This window comes from Zonotrichia albicollis, chromosome 3, assembly GCF_047830755.1.
Source record: "Zonotrichia albicollis isolate bZonAlb1 chromosome 3, bZonAlb1.hap1, whole genome shotgun sequence".
NCBI lineage: Eukaryota > Metazoa > Chordata > Aves > Passeriformes > Passerellidae > Zonotrichia > Zonotrichia albicollis.
This window is the reverse complement of record NC_133821.1, coordinates 89,421,605-89,440,818: the sequence shown is the minus strand read 5'-3', so window position 1 is coordinate 89,440,818 and position 19,214 is coordinate 89,421,605. Positions and strand designations below refer to the sequence as shown.

The 19,214-nt window shown below is 38.0% G+C and overlaps 1 protein-coding gene across 5 annotated transcripts in view; it reads left to right on the top strand.

Moving 5' to 3' along the window:
- Positions 1-19,214, top strand: part of GREB1 (growth regulating estrogen receptor binding 1) — a 99,520-nt gene that overhangs the window by 36,260 nt on the left and 44,046 nt on the right. For 4 of the 5 annotated variants that reach the window (XM_074538090.1, XM_074538092.1, XM_074538091.1 and 1 more), the window contains exons 2-7: positions 4,554-4,710; positions 8,768-8,893; positions 9,574-9,750; positions 16,409-16,591; positions 16,873-17,016; positions 18,309-18,434. In XM_074538090.1, coding sequence (XP_074394191.1) covers positions 4,554-4,710; positions 8,768-8,893; positions 9,574-9,750; positions 16,409-16,591; positions 16,873-17,016; positions 18,309-18,434 — 913 coding nt within the window. The remainder of the gene's footprint in view (positions 1-4,553; positions 4,711-8,767; positions 8,894-9,573; positions 9,751-16,408; positions 16,592-16,872; positions 17,017-18,308; positions 18,435-19,214) is intronic. The other variant, XM_074538093.1, reaches the window with a different exon arrangement.

Genomic DNA, 19,214 nt, shown 5'->3' with positions numbered 1-19,214 from the left:
CTCAGCATCTCAGGACTGAGATCTTGAGATCCGACACTTGTACTCCCTCTCTTCAGTAGTTCCCAGACACACTTCAGGAGTCACGATGGACCAGTGACTGTTCCTGACGGGCATTTTGGATGAAGTAACCTTATTTTGAGACTAGTAGTAAAGACATAAAATATAATACTTTATTGTGTCTTGTGGAGGCTGAAAATCAGAGTGTCTTTTAGTTCTCCTGAATCAAGAATTCTGTATATCCTGTGGGAATAGATTTTATGTAACCTATGGGAAATAAATACCACACAGTATCACTTCTACACGTGACGCAAATTAATGTAGGAGATTATAAATAATTTATCCTTCCAAATCCAAAGCTAGAGATAACACTGTAATTACAGATAGCTTCATGAAAATAAAGGAGTAAATTGTGCTTTTTCATGGCTGGGCTGAATCCACGAGGAAGATTTTGCAGGATGTATTGCTACCATTGAAGAGAATCAGTTTTGTGCTGTCTCCAAATTTATTTTTCTTCTTATAATTATATTTACATATGACTCCCTACCCTAAGGTTTCTTTTTTGTTAGACTGATGTTTTTAATACACCAGTACAGACTTTACTGGACTTTACAAATATTGACGGATTTTGGGTATTACTTGATAAATATAATTATATCCAAAGGGCAAAAGGATCACAGAACTTTTTTGGTACTATTCTGTTAACAAATTGTTAACCTGCAGTAAATAACACTTTCTTCTCCTTACAGAAAAAATTTGATAGATAGCCTTTTAGATACCTAAATCCCATGTCCATGAAAACAAATCCTTTCTTTCTATGCAAGCAAAAAACTGCCTTTTGCCATAGTGATAGCAAATTCTGTCGGAGAGCATGAGAACATCTTGATATTCTCCTCTTAGAAATGATACAATAGAAATTACTCTGTTAAACTGTTTCAAAAGAATGAAAGCTGGCTGCTGAAACTTGGAAAACATATTCACTGCTATAAAGCAATAATGAAAGGATTAATATAGTAAAGTAGCAGTGTAAATTATGTTGCATAATGCAAAAATCTTGCAACTTAATATGAATCATTGCCTCCTGTAACAATTTGTAACTTGTATCTAAGGCTGAATTTCTTAATAATCAACCAGGTCTTCCTAATTTCCCGCTTAATTACCTTGATTATTGTTTTAAGTCAACATAACACAGCCCACATATACTATTTGGTTTCCTCAGTTTCTGCTGAGGGCAGGCTTTATTTATCAGTCTGTTTCAATGGGAGTTGTTAAAAGGCCTGGATTGCTTGCCATGCTCTAAAATCCATAGCATTCCTTAGGGTACTCAGTCTGTCCTAGCTGTAGGATTAATTTTGTCCAGAATTGCTGTCCTTCACCTTCAGTCTTCACAAAACCCTAGTGCTCCTCACAGTAAAAAGTCAGTAAAGTGCTGCTGTCTGTTCCACTGTGCACAAGATCTCTGTGTGTGACCTGGGTGCTGGCACTGAATGTCCTCCTGCTGCTGGCCATCGCCCTCTCCTGCTGTGGCCAGTCATTGTCATGGCCCTTGTGGCTGAGGGAGCTCCTCACTGAAATCACAGCACGGGAGGGCAGGCATGGCAGGTTTTCTTAAGCCCTGACTGGTTCAACTGCAGTTGAACTTGAAGTTGACTCTAAACGTGACAGACTTTCACCTTTAAGACGGTCCCCATTTTTTTTAACTACACAGTCCCTGCTTACCACTGAAATGCTGATGGTTCTTTATTTGGAATTTGAGATGCTTCTTTAAGTGACTAACAAAATTTTGCTCACATTTTCAGATGCCTGGACTTAGCATCTCTCTTTGCCAGCATTATCCAAGGATTTCTAAGGCATTGTCCTGACCTGCTTCATTTGTGTCTGCAATTTTTTCTTAGGCTCCCTAGTGGCTCAGAGTGTTTTTTGTCTTTTTATCATGCTTTTATGAGGCTCTTCCTGGTCCAGCTCTTTGCCTTTTTATCTCCTCCTTATATTGGCGAGTATTTTCCTCTGCCTGCTCTCCATGGAAACTGGCCGTGTGACAGGGAGGTGCCCTTTGATTTATCAGTAGATGGGGTCGAGGGCCATCCTTCTGTGTCAGTGTATGGGGGTTTTTTAGTAGGTCTGGTGACCATCTATGTGCATGGCTTGGACTTTCACAAGTGTTTGAAAGTTTAGCTTGTGGCACCCAGTTGTATCCAAGAGAAACATAAATCAAGGCTGGGATTGATGACGTCATTGCAGCAGGGACACAGGACTCAGTTTTTGCTTCCATGGAGTCAGCAATTGTCAATTCAGATACCACAGTCTGAGCAGCTCTGAAGAAAAGAGGGGATGACAACTGTCTTATAGCTAGTGGGAAATGGTTTCTCCCTTGCTTGCTTTGGAGAAGTTATTTCTTTGGCGGTTGAGAGTCAGTGGGGATCTGAACAGCAGAGACTAGTGCTGGCAAAAAAACTCCTGTAATGCCCATTTTCTGGTTCCAGTGGTGTGTGTTTGATGATAAAAAATGGATAAAAAATATTTATCACATCTTCCAAAATAGGTTGCTGGGTATATGATTGTGTTTACACTGTGATTTAAGATCACACAAACACATGAGATCTTACAAATCCAGAAAGTGTATTTTTGTTTCTTTTTAACAACCCATTCACAAAATTAAATTAGCTGCCTAATAAGCAAACAAACATGCTTGTGTTGCAAAGAATTCCAAAACCTGCCTCTTTCACAAATAATATAATCTTAACTGATTCCTTATCTGTAACATCACATTGATAAGATGCTGGTTTCTGCCATCCTCAGGATTAAATACGGGGTTTCTCTTCTGACCACTTGTGGGCTCTGTAAATCCTGAACAAGCATTCAGCATTGGATAGAATTAATTTCAGAGCTGACCTGGGGTTTCCTGCATATACCTTTGGTAAAGCTTGTTAAGGACATTTCTGATGTCAGGCTTTTCTCATTCTCTTCAGCTGCCTTTGGTGCAGGGGGAAGCAATACTCAGAAGGAGCCAGAGGGTTCCTATCAGAGTGGGATGGGAACTGTGAGAAGCTTTCTGTGTTGGAGGAGAAGATGCAGCCTGATTTCCATACCAGCAGTGAACATCTCTAATAGGCTTTGCAGCTTCCTGTTTGCCCCTTACCAAATGGATTCATCAGTAATATTCAGTGCAGCTCCTCTGATTTTGTGTATATACATGAATATTTTGTTGGTAGTGCCTTCTTTTAGTCTAAATAATTTTCTTCAATACTGCCTCCATTGTTTTATTGTTCTCATTATGGTTCTGTTAATACTGTATATATCTATTATAGCAATTTTTTATCATGTAGTACTACTAGCCATACTCTCTATACAGTATTAACATGATACAAACAAGTACACTAAAATATGATTATATATATGTAAAATATGCTTTACAAAGTCATAAAAGGATATCCAAATCAACAGGTTTGTATGTTGTTCCCTTCAAAGCCCTTTTCCCATGACAAGCAATATGTGATTTCCCAGTGGTTTTCCTTTTGCCTGACTGATTCCTACGGGATGCTTCTCAACAGGGGAATTTCCCAAGCAGCATCCAGGGCTGAGGAGGGGCTGTTCAGGGTTTAGGAATTACTGCCACAAACAGGAAGCATTTCATGCTTTCTATTCACAGTTACTTGAGGAGGGAAAGGACATGGGGCCCAGGGCAAGAGCTACTTTGTAGTAGGGAAAGAAAGCTGACATGGCTTTTGGTTACACCAGTTCATTGTGTTCCCTGTAGAAAGTAGGTGTCAGTTAATTCCATGGAATATTCAGCTGGAATAGACTGCCTGCTCAGTGACAGATTGAATAAATTACATGGTTTCACTAAAAGTAAAGTCCTAATAAATAAGTGAATGCAATATCAATGCATGTGGATGGATACTGTTTAATTAAAAAAAAAAGCAAAAAAAGTGCTGTTTTTTACAAGGAAAAATACTGTTTAGGGTGAAAAGTAAAAGCTATATTTCACCCTCTGTGGGTTACAGCAATGCTACATTATTTATGAGACAGGACCTCTGAAAGAAATGTTGAACTGCTTTAGCCAGGTTCAGCCATGATGGACCATGCAAAGAAAAGTACACAAAACTGTGCTATTGCCCAGATCATTTATTCTGCTCAAATCGCTTGAAATAGAAAGGCTGTTTAACAATAGACTGATGACTACTGAAAGCACCTCTCCTCAATTGCTATATAAATCAAGGAATTACTTGAATCAGATTTCTAGTCACTTTTTCAAGAAGGTGCCAAAGCTTGCTGCCTTTCTGCTGAATTAGAGAAAGCTGTTACTTTTAGATTACTTCCTGTAATTTACCAGCAGGATGTGCTCAGTGACTGCTGCAGTCAGTGTTCTTTGCCTTTCTTTGTGGACAATGGAGCATTTCTCTTTCATGAGAAATGTTGAGCCTAGCGTCAGCATGCAGTGATGGAGTACTGAGTGCTTAAATTGTAATATCTTTCTTTTTTTTTTTTTCCCTCTTCCTGTCTCTTTTGCCTTTTTTTTGTTTGTTTGTTTGTTTGTTTGTTTGTTTTTGGAGAAGATGGGAAATTCTTACGCTGGCCAGCTCAAGACAACACGGTTTGAAGAAGTGTTGCGTAATTCCATCGAGGCCTCTCTCCGCTCAGACAACTTAGTTCCCAGACCAATCTTTTCTCAGTTGTATTTGGAAGCTGAACAGCAACTATCATCACTGGAAGGTAGGAAAAATGGAATTTCTATTTCTGTCAAAGACAATTCTGCTATATGCTCAGCCGTGGCCCAGCATACACATTTTAAATCATAATATGGATAAACACAAGTTTTGATTTGGATTTTTTTATGATCTGCAAATATATATGCATTAGAATTGGATTAAAAATACAAAATGCACTGTCTTTTATTTTGACAAAATTAAGCCACTTGCTCAGACTCATCTATACACATAAATTGAAGTTCTAGGAATTGTTCCATTACATTTGTGAGAAGTCTTTGGAGATTTGGAAAATAAATCTGTTAACCTATAATTTATTATATACTGCTCAAAGTCACACAGTAAATGGTAGAGAACCCATAATAGATTTGCAAAACACGTATGCTAAGACTGATTTTCAATGTGTATAAATACAGCAGAAATATTTTTTAGCTTTTGAGATGGTTTATAATTACTTCAGGCATAATATTTGTAGTTATTATGTGGTTGCAAAGGTAAAATTTAGGATATGTTCTCTCACAAACCCTGCACAAGTTGATATTTAACCAATAGGATTTCTCACTGAATTTGTGTGTGTGTTTACAGAAGGCTACTTTCTCGGTAATGAACTGTATGGATCTGCTAAACAAACTCACGATGCAGTTTGGTGTCTGTTACTTGTAGTGGTCTTGTGGTTTTCAGTGAGTTTTCTGGTGTGTGCATAACACTGGCATGGTGGTGCAAGGTTATGCTTTTTTATTTGATTATTTAGTCATTTCTGTCAAGAGGGTGGAGTTTCATGTCTTTTGTCCACACCTACTTTCCCTGTCATACTTAGCTGCTGTTAGTGAGAAATGCATGAAGGTCCACAGTAACACACACGCACACAAAATCAGGCCAAGGAGTAGTAACAGATAAAAGTATTTTGCACAGATTAAAGTCTTTGCTATTGCCTCACAGCAATAGCAAAGTGACAGCTGTGAATATTTCTTGAAAAACAAAATCCACTTGCACATCATTAGTAATTTCCTCTTTTCTTCTTTTTTTTTGCTAATACAGGACAAAATAATGAATACACAATAATTGTTTAAATACATATGCTGTTTATTCCCTGCACAAAGCGATCCTTCTATCAAACCCTTCCATAAGATTTTAATAAACCTACATGGTAGCTGTGATGTCACCAAATTGATTATGACATCAGTTGGGAAAGATAGCACAGGAGCAGATGCATTGTTCAGGAACAAAAGTGCAATTTCACACTTCTCTAGTTTCTTTCTTTCTTTCAAGACTTTCAAAGAACTTTGCAAACCTTGAGGGGCTGATTCTGTGTTCGTTGTAGTTAATGGAAACAGAATTGAAGTGTAATTAAAAGTCTCATAACAGCCTGGCAGAGAGCATTCCTTTCATGAAAGTTTCAGACAACGGGAACTCTGAAGTAACCTATAATAGAGTGCCTCCTAGGTTGTTCCTCAGGTGGTCTTCAGGCTGCTCTTACGTACTTGTCAGAAATTGAATTTCCATTTCTAGCTACATGAATCCCTATGCTCTGAGGGCCAGGAGGCTCCTGAGTCAGAGAGACATCCTAGGGGGCTTGGGCAATGCTAATGAAACCCTTTACAGGTGGCAGCAGCTCATGCTTGAGTGCTTTCTCTTTTACTCTTTCCACTTTTGAACTGAAAATGCTGTAGGTCTCCTTTCTTAATCTCCATTTCCATTTTCCATTTCTTTCTTAAATCACCTACTATAGTTGAACAAACGTCACAGTTTAACTCTGTCCAAAAAGGAAATTAAACATATTCTATTCTGTTCTCTTCACCTATCCATACATTCCCATTTTCTCCCTTTTCATGAATTTTGCCATATTTTGGATATTCCATTCTGCTAATTTAACACATAAGTCCAGCAAAAAGAAAAGAGGAAATTGGTCACATTTTTTTTTCCTTAGTTGGATTTTTTGCTGGTTAGCAAGCTGGGATGGCTCAGGAAAGGCTACATTAAATGTCAGAGCTGGTACAAAGAGGGAGGGAGAGAGGGAGGGAGGGAGGGAGGGAGGGAGGGAGGGAGGGAGGGAGGGAGGAAGGAAGGAAGGAAGGAAGGAAGGAAGGAAGGAAGGAAGGAAGGAAGGAAGGAAGGAAGGGAGGGAGGGAGGGAGGAAGGGAGGAAGGGAGGGAGGAAGGGAGGGATTCAGCCCTATTGTATTGCATTTGGATATTAGTCAAGGTTACATCATAACACATGACTTACCCTTTACTTAAATAGCATAGATGAAGAGTTTAATTCTTCCCTTCATTCAATTGCAGCATTTTTGTCTTTAGACCATACCCTTGAAATAGTTGTGTTTAGTGTTCTGTTCTTAGTTGTGTGCACCACAGAACTGGAGCTTAATGTTCAGAGTTCAAAAGTAAACGTACCCTTCAAATCCTCTTCTAGACTGGACTGTAAATCTGAATGACCCTGACAGATAAATCTTTACACTCCAGATTTACTTTCTCTTCTCTAGCTCTCATTTATCCTATAGTAGTCGTCTAGATGATTGCGCAATAATTTGTTAATAAAATGAAAGGATATTTTGAGGAGAGTCATAGGAAAGGAAAGAGAAATCCTTGATGATATCCTATGGGATTCTGAGTGCCTGATCCGAAGTCAATTGAAGCAAAGAGATTATGTCCAGTTGTCACTGGGCTTTGGAGGATGACTGCTCTGCTTCACTTTTTTTCTGTTTCAAGACTAAAACCTGGATCAACAGTGTAATTTCAGTGACTAACTGCTCTTTTACTTGCCCAAGTACAAGCAGCTATTCAACTTCCTGCTGGTCCTCAAGTACCTGTAGCCCTTCATGACTCAATTTTGCCAGGGGAAGCTCTTGCTGTGTTTGCTGCAGGCATCTCCCTACAGGTCCCTAGAAGCCTACAAGCCTAAGACACAAACCCCACTGGGTTCACTCAGTACTTGTGCTCTGTCTCTCTTCTATGTGAAATGTTCCTCAGTCCTGTCTGTGGAAGTGTTTTCCCCTTCTCCAGTTAATTGCTCTCCTCTGCTTGCAACATTTGTCCCGTTTTCCAGGAGCGTATCTGAGCCAGAAGAGGGGATGGAGCCATTGGTCATTATGGTCAGTTTTGCTGGAGCTGTTGAATCATTCATTAAAAAAACTCTTTCGGTGGAGAGAAGAGGCAGTCTCTAGTTGAAGGGGTGAAACACACAGCAATAAAGCCCTCTAAAACCACCTAACACATTCTAAAAATTGAAGCTTACATCATGTATTCCTCTCCAGCTTTTAGTACTACCTCCATAGTGCCTCCTGGACTAGCATAGTCCAAGCACAGGCTGGAGTGAATCATCTTCCTGAACATCTGCCTTCCCTTGACACTGTACAGGGAGTGTTGGTGAATTACTTGGAGCTCTGGATTCTGGTAGGAGATAGAGGGCTGAGAATTAGGGTTCTTGTTGTGGCATCATCTGTGGTGAAACTAGTTTCTAGCAGGAACTGTTTTTTCATTGTCCTCTAGTTTCTAGCAGGAACTGTTTTTTCATTGTCCTGTACAAAACCAAGGACATGGTCAATGCCTAATTAATAAATTCTGTACTTGGACTGTAGCCAGGATATTCTAAAGTGCCAAGAAGTAATGACTTTGGTTTTTATTGGCTGTTAATATTCTAAACAAAGGATAGAGTTACACTGTTTTGATCAGCAAGAGATCAAGCATTAGAAGCAAGTCCCCTAAAAATTGTGCACTTATCTTAAAATAATGGGATTTAAAAATTAATAGGTTGAGGCTTCTTTTTATTTGTACTTTAAGGTGTTTTACTTTCTCAGGTGCAGTTGAGTCATGTTTTTTAACTTGTTTTGCACAGGAACTAACATCTTTATTTTCTTGGTTAAAGATGTTCTATCATAAGCTTGACTGGAAGTTGGAACTTTAAGGAATAACAACTATCAAGAGCTGGCAACAGTAAAGTCATTGTCAAGAGAAGAAAATCCAGTTTGCTGTAATACTTTCTGTAACTGGGTCATCCTGTTCACTCACTGATTTGTTGCCAGCATTTTCTGGTGTCCAAGTCATTTATGCTATGATCATTTGCAGCAGGCAGCAGAGCAGATAATGAGGAAGAAGAAGAAGAAGAGGAGGAAGAAGAAGGCTCAGAATCAAGTAGTCCTCCTGTTTCTTACCAGGTGAAGCCTCCCCCAGAAGGATGTTGCACTACTGATGGTAAGAATACCAACTGTGCTGTCAGAAGCATTTGCCCTACTGAAAAGGGTAGAATTTGGGCTATTTCCCCTATAATTTGTCAGAATGACATAATCTATATGATACAAAAATTCTAAAAATGTCAGTGTTCATTACCTGCCTGATAAGGCTGGATGGCTCTCAGTTGCTCTTCTGTTTGACAGGGTCTTTGTTCAGTGTCAGATAAGCATTCTGTTGGAATGCCTGGCACAAGGCCTTTAAATTGCAAAGTTTGCAGGCATAGCATTTGCTAAAACGACTGTGATAATTCTTATTGCTTGATCACCAGTCTTTCCCGTTTAAAGTGTATTGAGTGTCAAAAATATTTGAAAACCCAGGAAAGGCTGGTGAAATTTACCAGATTTTGAGACCTATTTTCTCCCTTTTTGAATGTCTGACCTAAGTTATGGTGTTAGTGATGATAGTAGTCCCATAAATATGTTGGTTACAAACTACCCACCAAGACAAACTTCATTGTGCATTTTGTTTATGGCTGACCAAAACAAGGAAAGAAAATTCTCTTTTAGCATACCCTTGATCTTAGAGGGTAAGACTTTGACTTTCATTAAAAATATAGGAAGCCTGTCCTTTAAGAAAGACAACTGTGAGCAGGAAACAAAAAAATCTTTTCAACTTAAAATAAGTTGAATTTTTTTTTCTAGGTTTCTGCCAGGCTGGTAAAGATTTGAGACTGGTTTCAATTTCTAATGAACATATTGAGGTGCCATCCGGATTTTTACTTGTTGGTGCAAAGTCACCAAATTTACCTGATCACCTGTTGGTGTGTGCTGTGGATAAAAGATTCCTGCCAGATGACAACGGGCGTAATGCCCTGCTGGGTGAGTGTCTGACTGCAGTAACTGGGTTCTCCTGTGGCTTCAACTAATAGCTAATTGTGGTTTTGAGTTCAGCAGACCTTATTTCTGTTCCACATCTACAGTAATGCTCCCAGGTCATGCACAAGAAGATAACAAGTCAGAGCTGGCTGTGTTTGCTTTGGAAAGATACAGAGTGAGCACTTCATTAGAGATGCTTCATCACCTTCTGCCCATCAGGCCAAGGCTAAAGTCATTATTTGGCTGGTGCATGTCCTAGTTGCTGGAACTGCACCTCTGGTGACTGGACTGGTTGAACTGCTGTCTGTGTCTATTGTGGCTTTCCAAAGATGGATGTGTACATACTGTAGGCCTGTCAAGTGGAAATTTCAGGCTCTTATATACATATAAACAGTTTAATGATAGTTTAGATCACAAAAAATAATGACCCTTTCAATTTACCTCTTTGAGATAGGGATAATATTCTCCATTGTGTTTGAACAATAGCATGGGTTCTGTTCTTAACCTATGACTTCTTGCTATCATCATAATATAAATAAATGAGTGATTATAAGTTGAAATTTTTCCCATATGTGCAATCAGTTAAGACTGTGTGTTTGAAAAATACTCTTAAGAGGATGCTTCAATTTATTGTGTTTAATCTACTTAAAAGTTTAATTTCTGACATAAAAAGAGATCCTTCTCTCTATTTTTATTATAGTCATTCTGATTGCCATTAACTTTGTCCAAATCAAGCCAAATAGGGAAAAATCTGCAATGACGTGAATTACTTAAAGGAATATTAATGTTATTAAAATGGAATATTTTTTATATTGGAAAAAGTGGTGCATAATTGGAGGGGGAACTCAATTTTCAATCACGCACTCTCAGGTATGTGTATATTGTTTTCAGAGTTCACAAAAAAAAATGATGCATCATATATTTATGCACCAGACTGAGCTTTGAATAGCAAAAGGGAAACATTTCCCAAGAATTTTAAGAGGTTTCTTTCACACTGAGGGATATGACATGAGCTCAATTGTTATCTCAGTTTGAGCAGGTCTCCAAGGCATTTGGGTTGACAGTGGAGTGTGAAGGTGCATATTGTGATCCTATGTACAGTAATTTCTTTTCCTATGTGATCTTGTAGAGTTGGATTGGTCACAGTGCATTTGACCAGTGATTGTAAAAGAATTAGGAGGGTTGTAAATCACCCACGTGTTGTCATTTTAAAGATAAAGACAGGAATGTTGTACCACTCAAGTCATTCAGTGCTAGCACTATTAACAGCTTAAGCTCCTTAGGCTGTTAGCAGAGAGGAAGTAGTGTATTTGTTAATTGCGTGCTAAACAAGAACAGAAAAAGGCAACAGGAACATAATTGGGAGGGTTTTATGCTACTTGCATCCTCAGTTTGCTTATTTAATACATTTTAGTTTCCTGAAACCATTTAAATGCTTATTTTTGACTGTTGTTATACACTTAAACCCCAGTTAACCGTAATCTTTTGCAGAGAATTCTAGTAACTTTGTAGTATGACTTTTATGTGTTCTACAACAAGCTCAAATACAAAAGAGCTTACATGCTTTAAGATCTGAATTCTTCAGCTGAAAGGTGGAGATAAAATAATGTTCCTGATCCCTAATCTAATGAAAAAATAATGTATCATAATACATAATTTAATAAAAAAATAATATCATACTAACATGAGGATAGTATACCATTTGTACAATAGGTCACACTGTGGATAGAAAGGATTGTTTTATTCAGGTTTTCATATCCCAGTGCAAGTCAAATAAGGGGAAGTAAAATTAGAAGTAGACATGAGTAGTCTGATGGTTTTGGACACATAGTGGGATATAAACCAGAACCACCACTGCTCTAAATAATCTCCTAATGTAGCACAGTGACTTCTGTCTGGCAGTAGGTTTAAATTGAAAACATGCCATATGAAGAAGGGAAATGATTTAGTGTCTTTCTTTTCAAGACAGCATAGAGGTCTTATTTTTGGTATTCTGAGTTCTGTCAAACATGTTGGTCTTTTGAAACAGCATGGAAAGTGGTCCCTTCAAGCCTTTGTAAGTTTAGAGGGAAATTGAACCGGATTAATTTTGAATTGAAATTAGCTGTCATGAGTCAGAGTATATCTCCCACCCTTTTAGTAAGGCTTGTTGGTGATATAGACACAGGATTTGTAACCCTTCAGCCTCACTGTTTATTTTTTTAGCTAATTTCATGTTTTTCCTCTGAATATACTGTATTTTTGTAAGGCAGCTGTTCCTCAGTACTGTCAATTTTTTTTCAGAAGAGTTTATTTAAAGAGACAAGACACCAATGAATCACCCAATAGTGTCCTGGTTTCTTATGGGTGTTTGTGAGGCTGCCTGTGGATTGTATAAAAAGACCAGAAGCAAGCAGGAAGTCTCAGTAGTTTCAGGGCCAGATTTTGACTTTAGATCTTGTTCCCATTTGGGAATGTTGATATTCCTCTGAGGTATGTGCCATTTTATTGATAATGCTACCAAGTTGTCCCACCAATCAAGGCAGATGTGCTTGTGATTTGAAAGTAATTTCTGTTGGAGGTTGTTTTTTTTTTTTAGTTTTTACAATTAATGTATTATTCCATAGGAAGACAACCTCAGCAGTTTCTGGAAAAGACTATATTTTGATAAGGAAAATGTCTCTAGGCATGTTCCTCATCTGATTCTGATAATCATGTTAGATCACAGATTTAACTGCTTTGCAAAACAGATGCAGGTTTTTGCATTTAGGAAGCTTTTTCTTGGGTTCTATGCAGTCTAAAGGAATGCTTAGATGGAGGAAGTGATCTGTGATAGTGAGATATTTATTATTTCCTAATTAAAGCAGCGAACATGTATCACTCCCAAGGGGTATTTTTTCTCTTCTTGTTTTGTTTTTTTTTTTTCCCTAGTTCTTGCTATTCAGGGGTGTCTCTCATGATAAACAAAGCAGCTATTCACCTATCATCTTCCAAAAGACCAAACAGCTGCCTACTTTCTTATCAGGAAACAAGAAATTTTTTTTCTGTAGGACCCTGAGGTCAGAAGGACAGAGGAAAAGATTAGTTTGCTTGCATTGTAAGCTGTATGTAAGAGGAAAACATTGTAGAATAAAATACTGTGACTGCTTCTTATAAATATGCAATAATCTGTTTGGCTTTTGTAGCAGTACTGAGTTGCCATACAATGGAGCTCTCTGCCCTGACCATATTGATTTTATTCATTTTTTAAACTTAGGACTTCAGTCTTCAAATGGAGTGGTACTGAGTATGTGGGAAAACCATCGAGCATTGTCAGTGTTTGAGTGCCTTTTTCTATGAGTAGAACTGAAAAGAAGAAATACTTGTGGTGAAAAGTTGAAAATACAATCATTCTTTGTTTAAGCAAGCTGCAAACTTTCCACCAAAATATTAATGTTAATTAAAAGCCTATTACTCATTTAAAAGAAAAACAAGAAGGAAATTTTCTACTACTTTGTGAAAGATTTGACTATGAAATATCAAGTGGATGTCCTTCCATTCTGAACTCCTCTCTTTATCCCTACACAAGCTCACTGTTGATCCAAAGAAACCATTTTATCAGTGAGAAGGTAGGTCAGGTTTCATAACCTTTTGGTGCAAGGTCCTTCTTCAGAGCACAGGGTCCCTGCTGTGGAAGAGCTTTTTAAATTATGGACAATTGATTATTGTGATGTGAGCAAATTCAAGCAAATGCATATGACAAATCAAAGATGCAATCAAGCACCTTCTGATTAAACAAACTTCAGAGGGGAACAGCCTTTAGTCACAACTGAGCTGAGCTCAGTATGCACCAATGACCGAAAGGTGAAAGGCTTTTAGCCCCTAAACTCCAGGCATTGATTTCTAATTCTCCTGTGAAATCAATCCCATGACATAGATATATTGGTCACCTTATGGCTGACCCAAGTCCCCTGACCTTTGTGCTCTCTGTAATGTATGGAAGAATATTTAATGCAGCTTGTTTATGAAGCAAGCTGTCCCCTCTGTCAGCTGCTGCCTTGGGCCATGGCATGAACAGGGCATTCAGAGGAGGATGATGAAATGTTTGGGCTCTCAGTGTTACTCAATGTGCCACATGAAGTGCTCTGAGCAGGGGCGGCAGAGCCCAGCAATGAGAAATGACTGAACAGCATTTTATTGCACTGGAACTATAAGAGCATGCTGTGTTCTATCTGTGGTTTCAGGGCAGAGCTGCATTAATGAAGCAATGGCTGTGACCAAAGAGTGTCAGTCAGAGGGAAAGGATGGAAAAGGATGTTGGCAAGAGCTTGCAAGAAAGGACTAAGTCACACTCAGAGGGCTGGAGAAATTAGACGTGGAAGATGATAATCTAACTTAAAATTAAAAAATAAACTTTTAAAATTTCCTCCAAGGGTTTTTCAAAACAAGTGGACAATTTAGATCTGTTTAATCCTTACTAGCCTCACCTTATGCTATATGGAGTGTAAACTAATTTTCCTGTAGATGCTGCAGAGTTAAGAATAGGTGATGAGGGCAGGAGGTTTTTTTCAGGTAAAAGTTATTGCTAAATCTGGTTTGGGCAGATGTAATTTACCAAAGTGATCTGAAAATATGAAGTCCAAATGACAAGATTTTGTGTCTGCTGTCCAACTTGGATTGAACAAATACTTTAATATATGGCTTTGTCAAGTTGCTTTGTCAAGACACTCCCAGCAAAATGGTAAAACCTAAAAAGTGTACTTTTGGGAAAAAAAAAGAGTAAATTTGAAAACATGCTCAGTCTTGCGGGTGGCAACCCGGCAAAAATTGCAGTGCTGCTGCTGTGATGCTGTGGGCTTCTAAATAGATGGGAAGTTTTCATTTACCAGCAAAAGCATTTTTGATGATTTCTTAATCGGCATAAAATGCATGCAAACTCTACAGCTTTTGCCACATCCATTCTAATTTTGTTTCCTTTTGTTGTTGCTTTTATTGCAGCTACTCAAGGCTCTGTGATGTTAGACAGATGCTTTTGTGCTGACTGATATAACACAGAGGATTCTGCAGAGTCATGACTTGTCCTGATTTTATGAGTCACAATGACTTTTATCATCCTACTGACTAGGATCAGAGAGATAATAGGCAGCTTTCAATGGTTGTTAGCCACTTGTTCCCATGGATACCAGACCAATCTCCACATCAACTTTAGTTTTTAATAAATTCTTCTGAACCTTTTGAAAACTAATGAAAGTGCTCGGGTTGAAAACCAAACAACAGGTGTTTACAGAGACTTATGTTTCAGTGTTTGTACTTTCCAAAAACAAAAAAAAACCTTGACCATTAGTTTGTAAATTTAATTGTTTGACTTATGTGATAGAAATAATAAATTTCATCAATGTCTCTTAATTTGATTTACCATATTATTGATTCTTTATTCCAGTTTTTTTCTTGGACAATGGTATTGTCCGCCTTATGTGTAATACATTTCCTTTATTTTTACTGTGTTTCAATTCACTGAATAGAAAGGAATGCTTAGATGGAGGAATAGACCCTGAATAGACCCTTCTCAATTCCTGTTATTACACATAAAAACATACATTGCATATGATTAAAATTAAAGAAAAGTTCATACTTCAGGTCATGTGTAGGGAACAGAGAGAAAATTTCCATGGGGTAGATTATCTTTTAATTGCTCAGTATAGGAGGATGATGATGATGATGATGATACTAATACTAATAAGTATTTTCAGATAGTTGCATTAGTCTGATGAAGATGAAAATGTCTTAAGAAATACTTTGTAAAATGGGCAAAAGAAAGAAGAATCTTAGGGCAGCTGTGTGAGCAGAGCCCTTTATTTACGATGCTAATGACATCAGCACATGAGCCCCTTGCTGAGGCCCAGGCTGTGTACCTCAGAATGAGAGGAAATGGCAGTATCCCTGGAAATGCCCCATCAAGCCTGAGTACAAAAAGCTTTACGGGGAAGGACTGTGTCTCTGTTGTGTCTATAAAGTTGCAGACACTTTGTTCCTGTAATCATAAATAGTTTCAACTGCTGTGAAGTGCTGACACAGTCCAGCCATAATTTGACAAAGCTATTTTAATTTAATAGCCCAGGAATCCTTTAGTAGTTTCTCCTCTCTAAAACAGTGTCTGTAGTAGGAACTTGGTACTGAAATATGTTTAGATCTATCTAAATATAGTAGGTTATATATACTTAATTTCTTGAGACTTAATTGCATGTTTCATTGAATTGAGTGAAGTGAAATTCAGTGAAATTGAATGATATGTCAATGAAAACTGAAAGAGAAGTGAAGCATGTACGTGCTGTGGTGCTGAATAGGGCTGGGGTTAAGCAATTGACTCAGAGCTCTTCAGTCAGACACTCTTCACAGGTAGGTAATAAATAGGAATTGTGATATTTTTCTGTGGGAGAAAATGAAAAATATGGCCCATTTTATTTGTTTTTTAAATGTGGGGCTGTGTTTTTGCAGTCTGTAATCTGAAGTGCATTACACTTTGTGTACAAAGTGCAAATACTTCTTTTGAGGAAAACAGTAATAAAAATTTCACTTTCTGAAAAAAACCAACCCAAAACCCCAAACCTAAAAACAGCCTTTCCTCTGGAAAGAGTCATGTTTGAATGTTATTAATAGTGACCCACCTATCTCATTGGATTATGTGTATTGTTTATTTTATCAGGCTTCTCTGGCAATTGCGTTGGCTGTGGCAAGAAGGGTTTCTGCTACTTTACAGAATTCTCAAATCACATTAATCTTAAACTGACCACTCAGCCCAAGAAACAGAAACACTTAAAGTATTATCTGGTCAGGAATGCACAGGGAGCTCTGACCAAGGGATCTGTAATCTGCTGGAAAGGGGCAGGTAAGATAATGAAGCTGTCTTCCTCGAGCTCTGGTTTTCATCATCCAAGCTTAGCTATTATGGGGTCTGGTGTCTGTGTAAAGCCTGAGAGATCCTTTGAAAGACTCTCTAAAGCCAGGTGACTGCTGGAGCAGCTGTGAAAGCCATTGTCTGACCTAATATGAGCCTGGCATGTCTGAAGACATCGGTTCCTTCATTCCAAGTGCTGTAACCTCTAAGCAATTCATGTGTGAAATTATCAGAGAGATAAAGAAAGTTCTTTTTTTTTTTTTTTTGTTAAGAGTTCAGAGGCCGGCAGTCTTCAACCAGTACCTGCTCAAGCACCTTGTTCCAATTGCCAGAAAGCTCAGGCCTCTCAGGAAGCACCTCCAGTGAGCCTCTTCCACCTGCAAATGCCAGTGCTCCAGCTGGGACTCAGCAAACAGGTACCTCTTGGAGGGAAAACATGCTGGGGTTCCACTTAACTCTTCTGTGCTTGTGTATTTGGGTGCTTGTACTTGTGGGAAAGCAAAGACAAACAAACAAGTAAGCACATTGCCTAATAAAACAAGCCGAATAGAATTAGAGATCTATTACAAACAAAGAAAGTAATTATTCTTTGAAGGCTTCTCGCTGTCCATTTTCTCACATCAGGTTTGTGTATAAAAGGTTAGCAAGTAGTAAATAGGTGCTCTGCAGCTTGCTCACAGTTGAACCAAACCAGAATGTTTTAAAAAGGCTTTGTTTCTGAAGTGTTTTTCCAGCTGTCACTTGTCTGGTCACAGATGACAACTGTTACAGCATCCTGTGTAATTTTAGCTTTTTTTGACTGATCCAGTCTATTTTATGCTATGACCAGAATCCTTTTCAAAACAGACATTATATGGGCATCAGCTTAAAAGCTTGTGATTTTTTTCTTCTGCTGAGAAAAGTGACTTTAATATTAAAAAGCAAACTAATGGTTAGTATCTGTAACTTTCCTTGTATTAAAAATTCTTTTTCTGACCTTTACTTTTCCATTAACTTGACATAAATGAAATGTGATAGATGACAAAGGCTAGAGTGATCTCTCTCAGCTTCTTATAATGAAAATAGCTCTTTAGTGTCTTGTGACTATTACAGGTTTTTCCTGGGTTTTTACACAGGGGAGCTGAGCAGGGCATCTGTGGTGGTTATATTCTATATTCTCTGTGTGAGATAGAAGCCTGTTAAATAGTTGTGATCTGGAATACTGGTGCCCTTCTGGAACAAATCATCAATCTATAATGACAGATTGCCTTTTTTTTTTTCTCAGATTTTACAAAAACAGCTACATTAATTACAAACGTGTTAGGCTTGAGAATGCCTCCCATTTATTTTGTTTGTTTGTTTGTTTGTTTGTTTTAAATGCAGCATAGTTTAAAAAAATCTTAGAGAAAGATTGGAATGGAGGCTTAGTAAATTTTAAACATGTCTCTTTTGCCTGGTTCTTGAGTAAACTTTACGTAAGAGCCAGGGTCATGCAAAGAAGCTACAGCTTCTGACATATGCATTTAATTGAAGAATCAGATTTTGCTCAGGCACTTAATTGGGAGTAGGAGGTCAGAAGTGGATTGTTTCATTCAGCATTGTATTCAGTCTTGAGCAGAACCCAATGGCTCTATTAAAGTAAATGATGAAATGATTGGTTTGTTGTATCAGCTGAGGATCTTGATTTAGAAATGTTTAATGTGAACACTTTGGGTTTTTTCCTTGTCAGCTGCAGCTGTAGATCACATCCCTTCAACAGCTGCATTCAGCTCAGCAGTTTATAATGGCAAGGAATCACCTAAACAACAGATGATGAAAAATAACCTGTCTGCTCTGACAAGACCTTCAGTGCTAGGTATTTGTATGGATTTGCTGTTTAATAACCCTAAACTCTATGTGTATAACAGAAGCATTGAACAATGATGTCATGATTGTAATTTTCTGAATGAATAGAATTTACCATTCCCTTCCAAGTCCTTTCTGACCACAATACCGTTTTCTGTATTAATTTCCAGGGAAAAAAATTCTTTAGACGTTTTCAGCCACAGTTTTGTTGTGGTTCATAATATTAGCTGGATGTTTCCCTCATATTTACAGTTCATTAATTTAATAGAGATACAGACCAGATTCTGAATCCAGGTTCTTAAGGAATGTGTCAGTTTGCATCGAGTTCACCAACAGATTTTGTGAAGGGAATTAAGGAATATTTATTAGTAATCACTTATAGGATGATTCCTATTGCAGTTCCTATTGAACTGTTGCAGCTCACCTTGCGATGGAGAGCTAGACTTTGTCAACCAGCTCCAAATTCAATAAATTGTCCTCACTATAGCATTATTATTAGGATTTTTGTTAATTGTTTTCTGTCACAAACTGTGTCACTGGCTTGTATAAGGAAGAAAATTAGTTTTCACTATGGCTAGAGCTCTATTTTAGGGTAAGTCTTCCCAAGTTTCTCTGCTGACATCACAGACAAATTCTCTGCCCATTCAGGCTCTTAATCTCTTTTTTCCATGCAGCAGCACATTATTGCTAATTCATTTCAGAAGGATTTTTTTCACATATCAACAAATCTGCACGAAAGAGCACAGCACTGTCAAATAAAAAATCCTTTGTATTGCTCCCAGTAACTTGT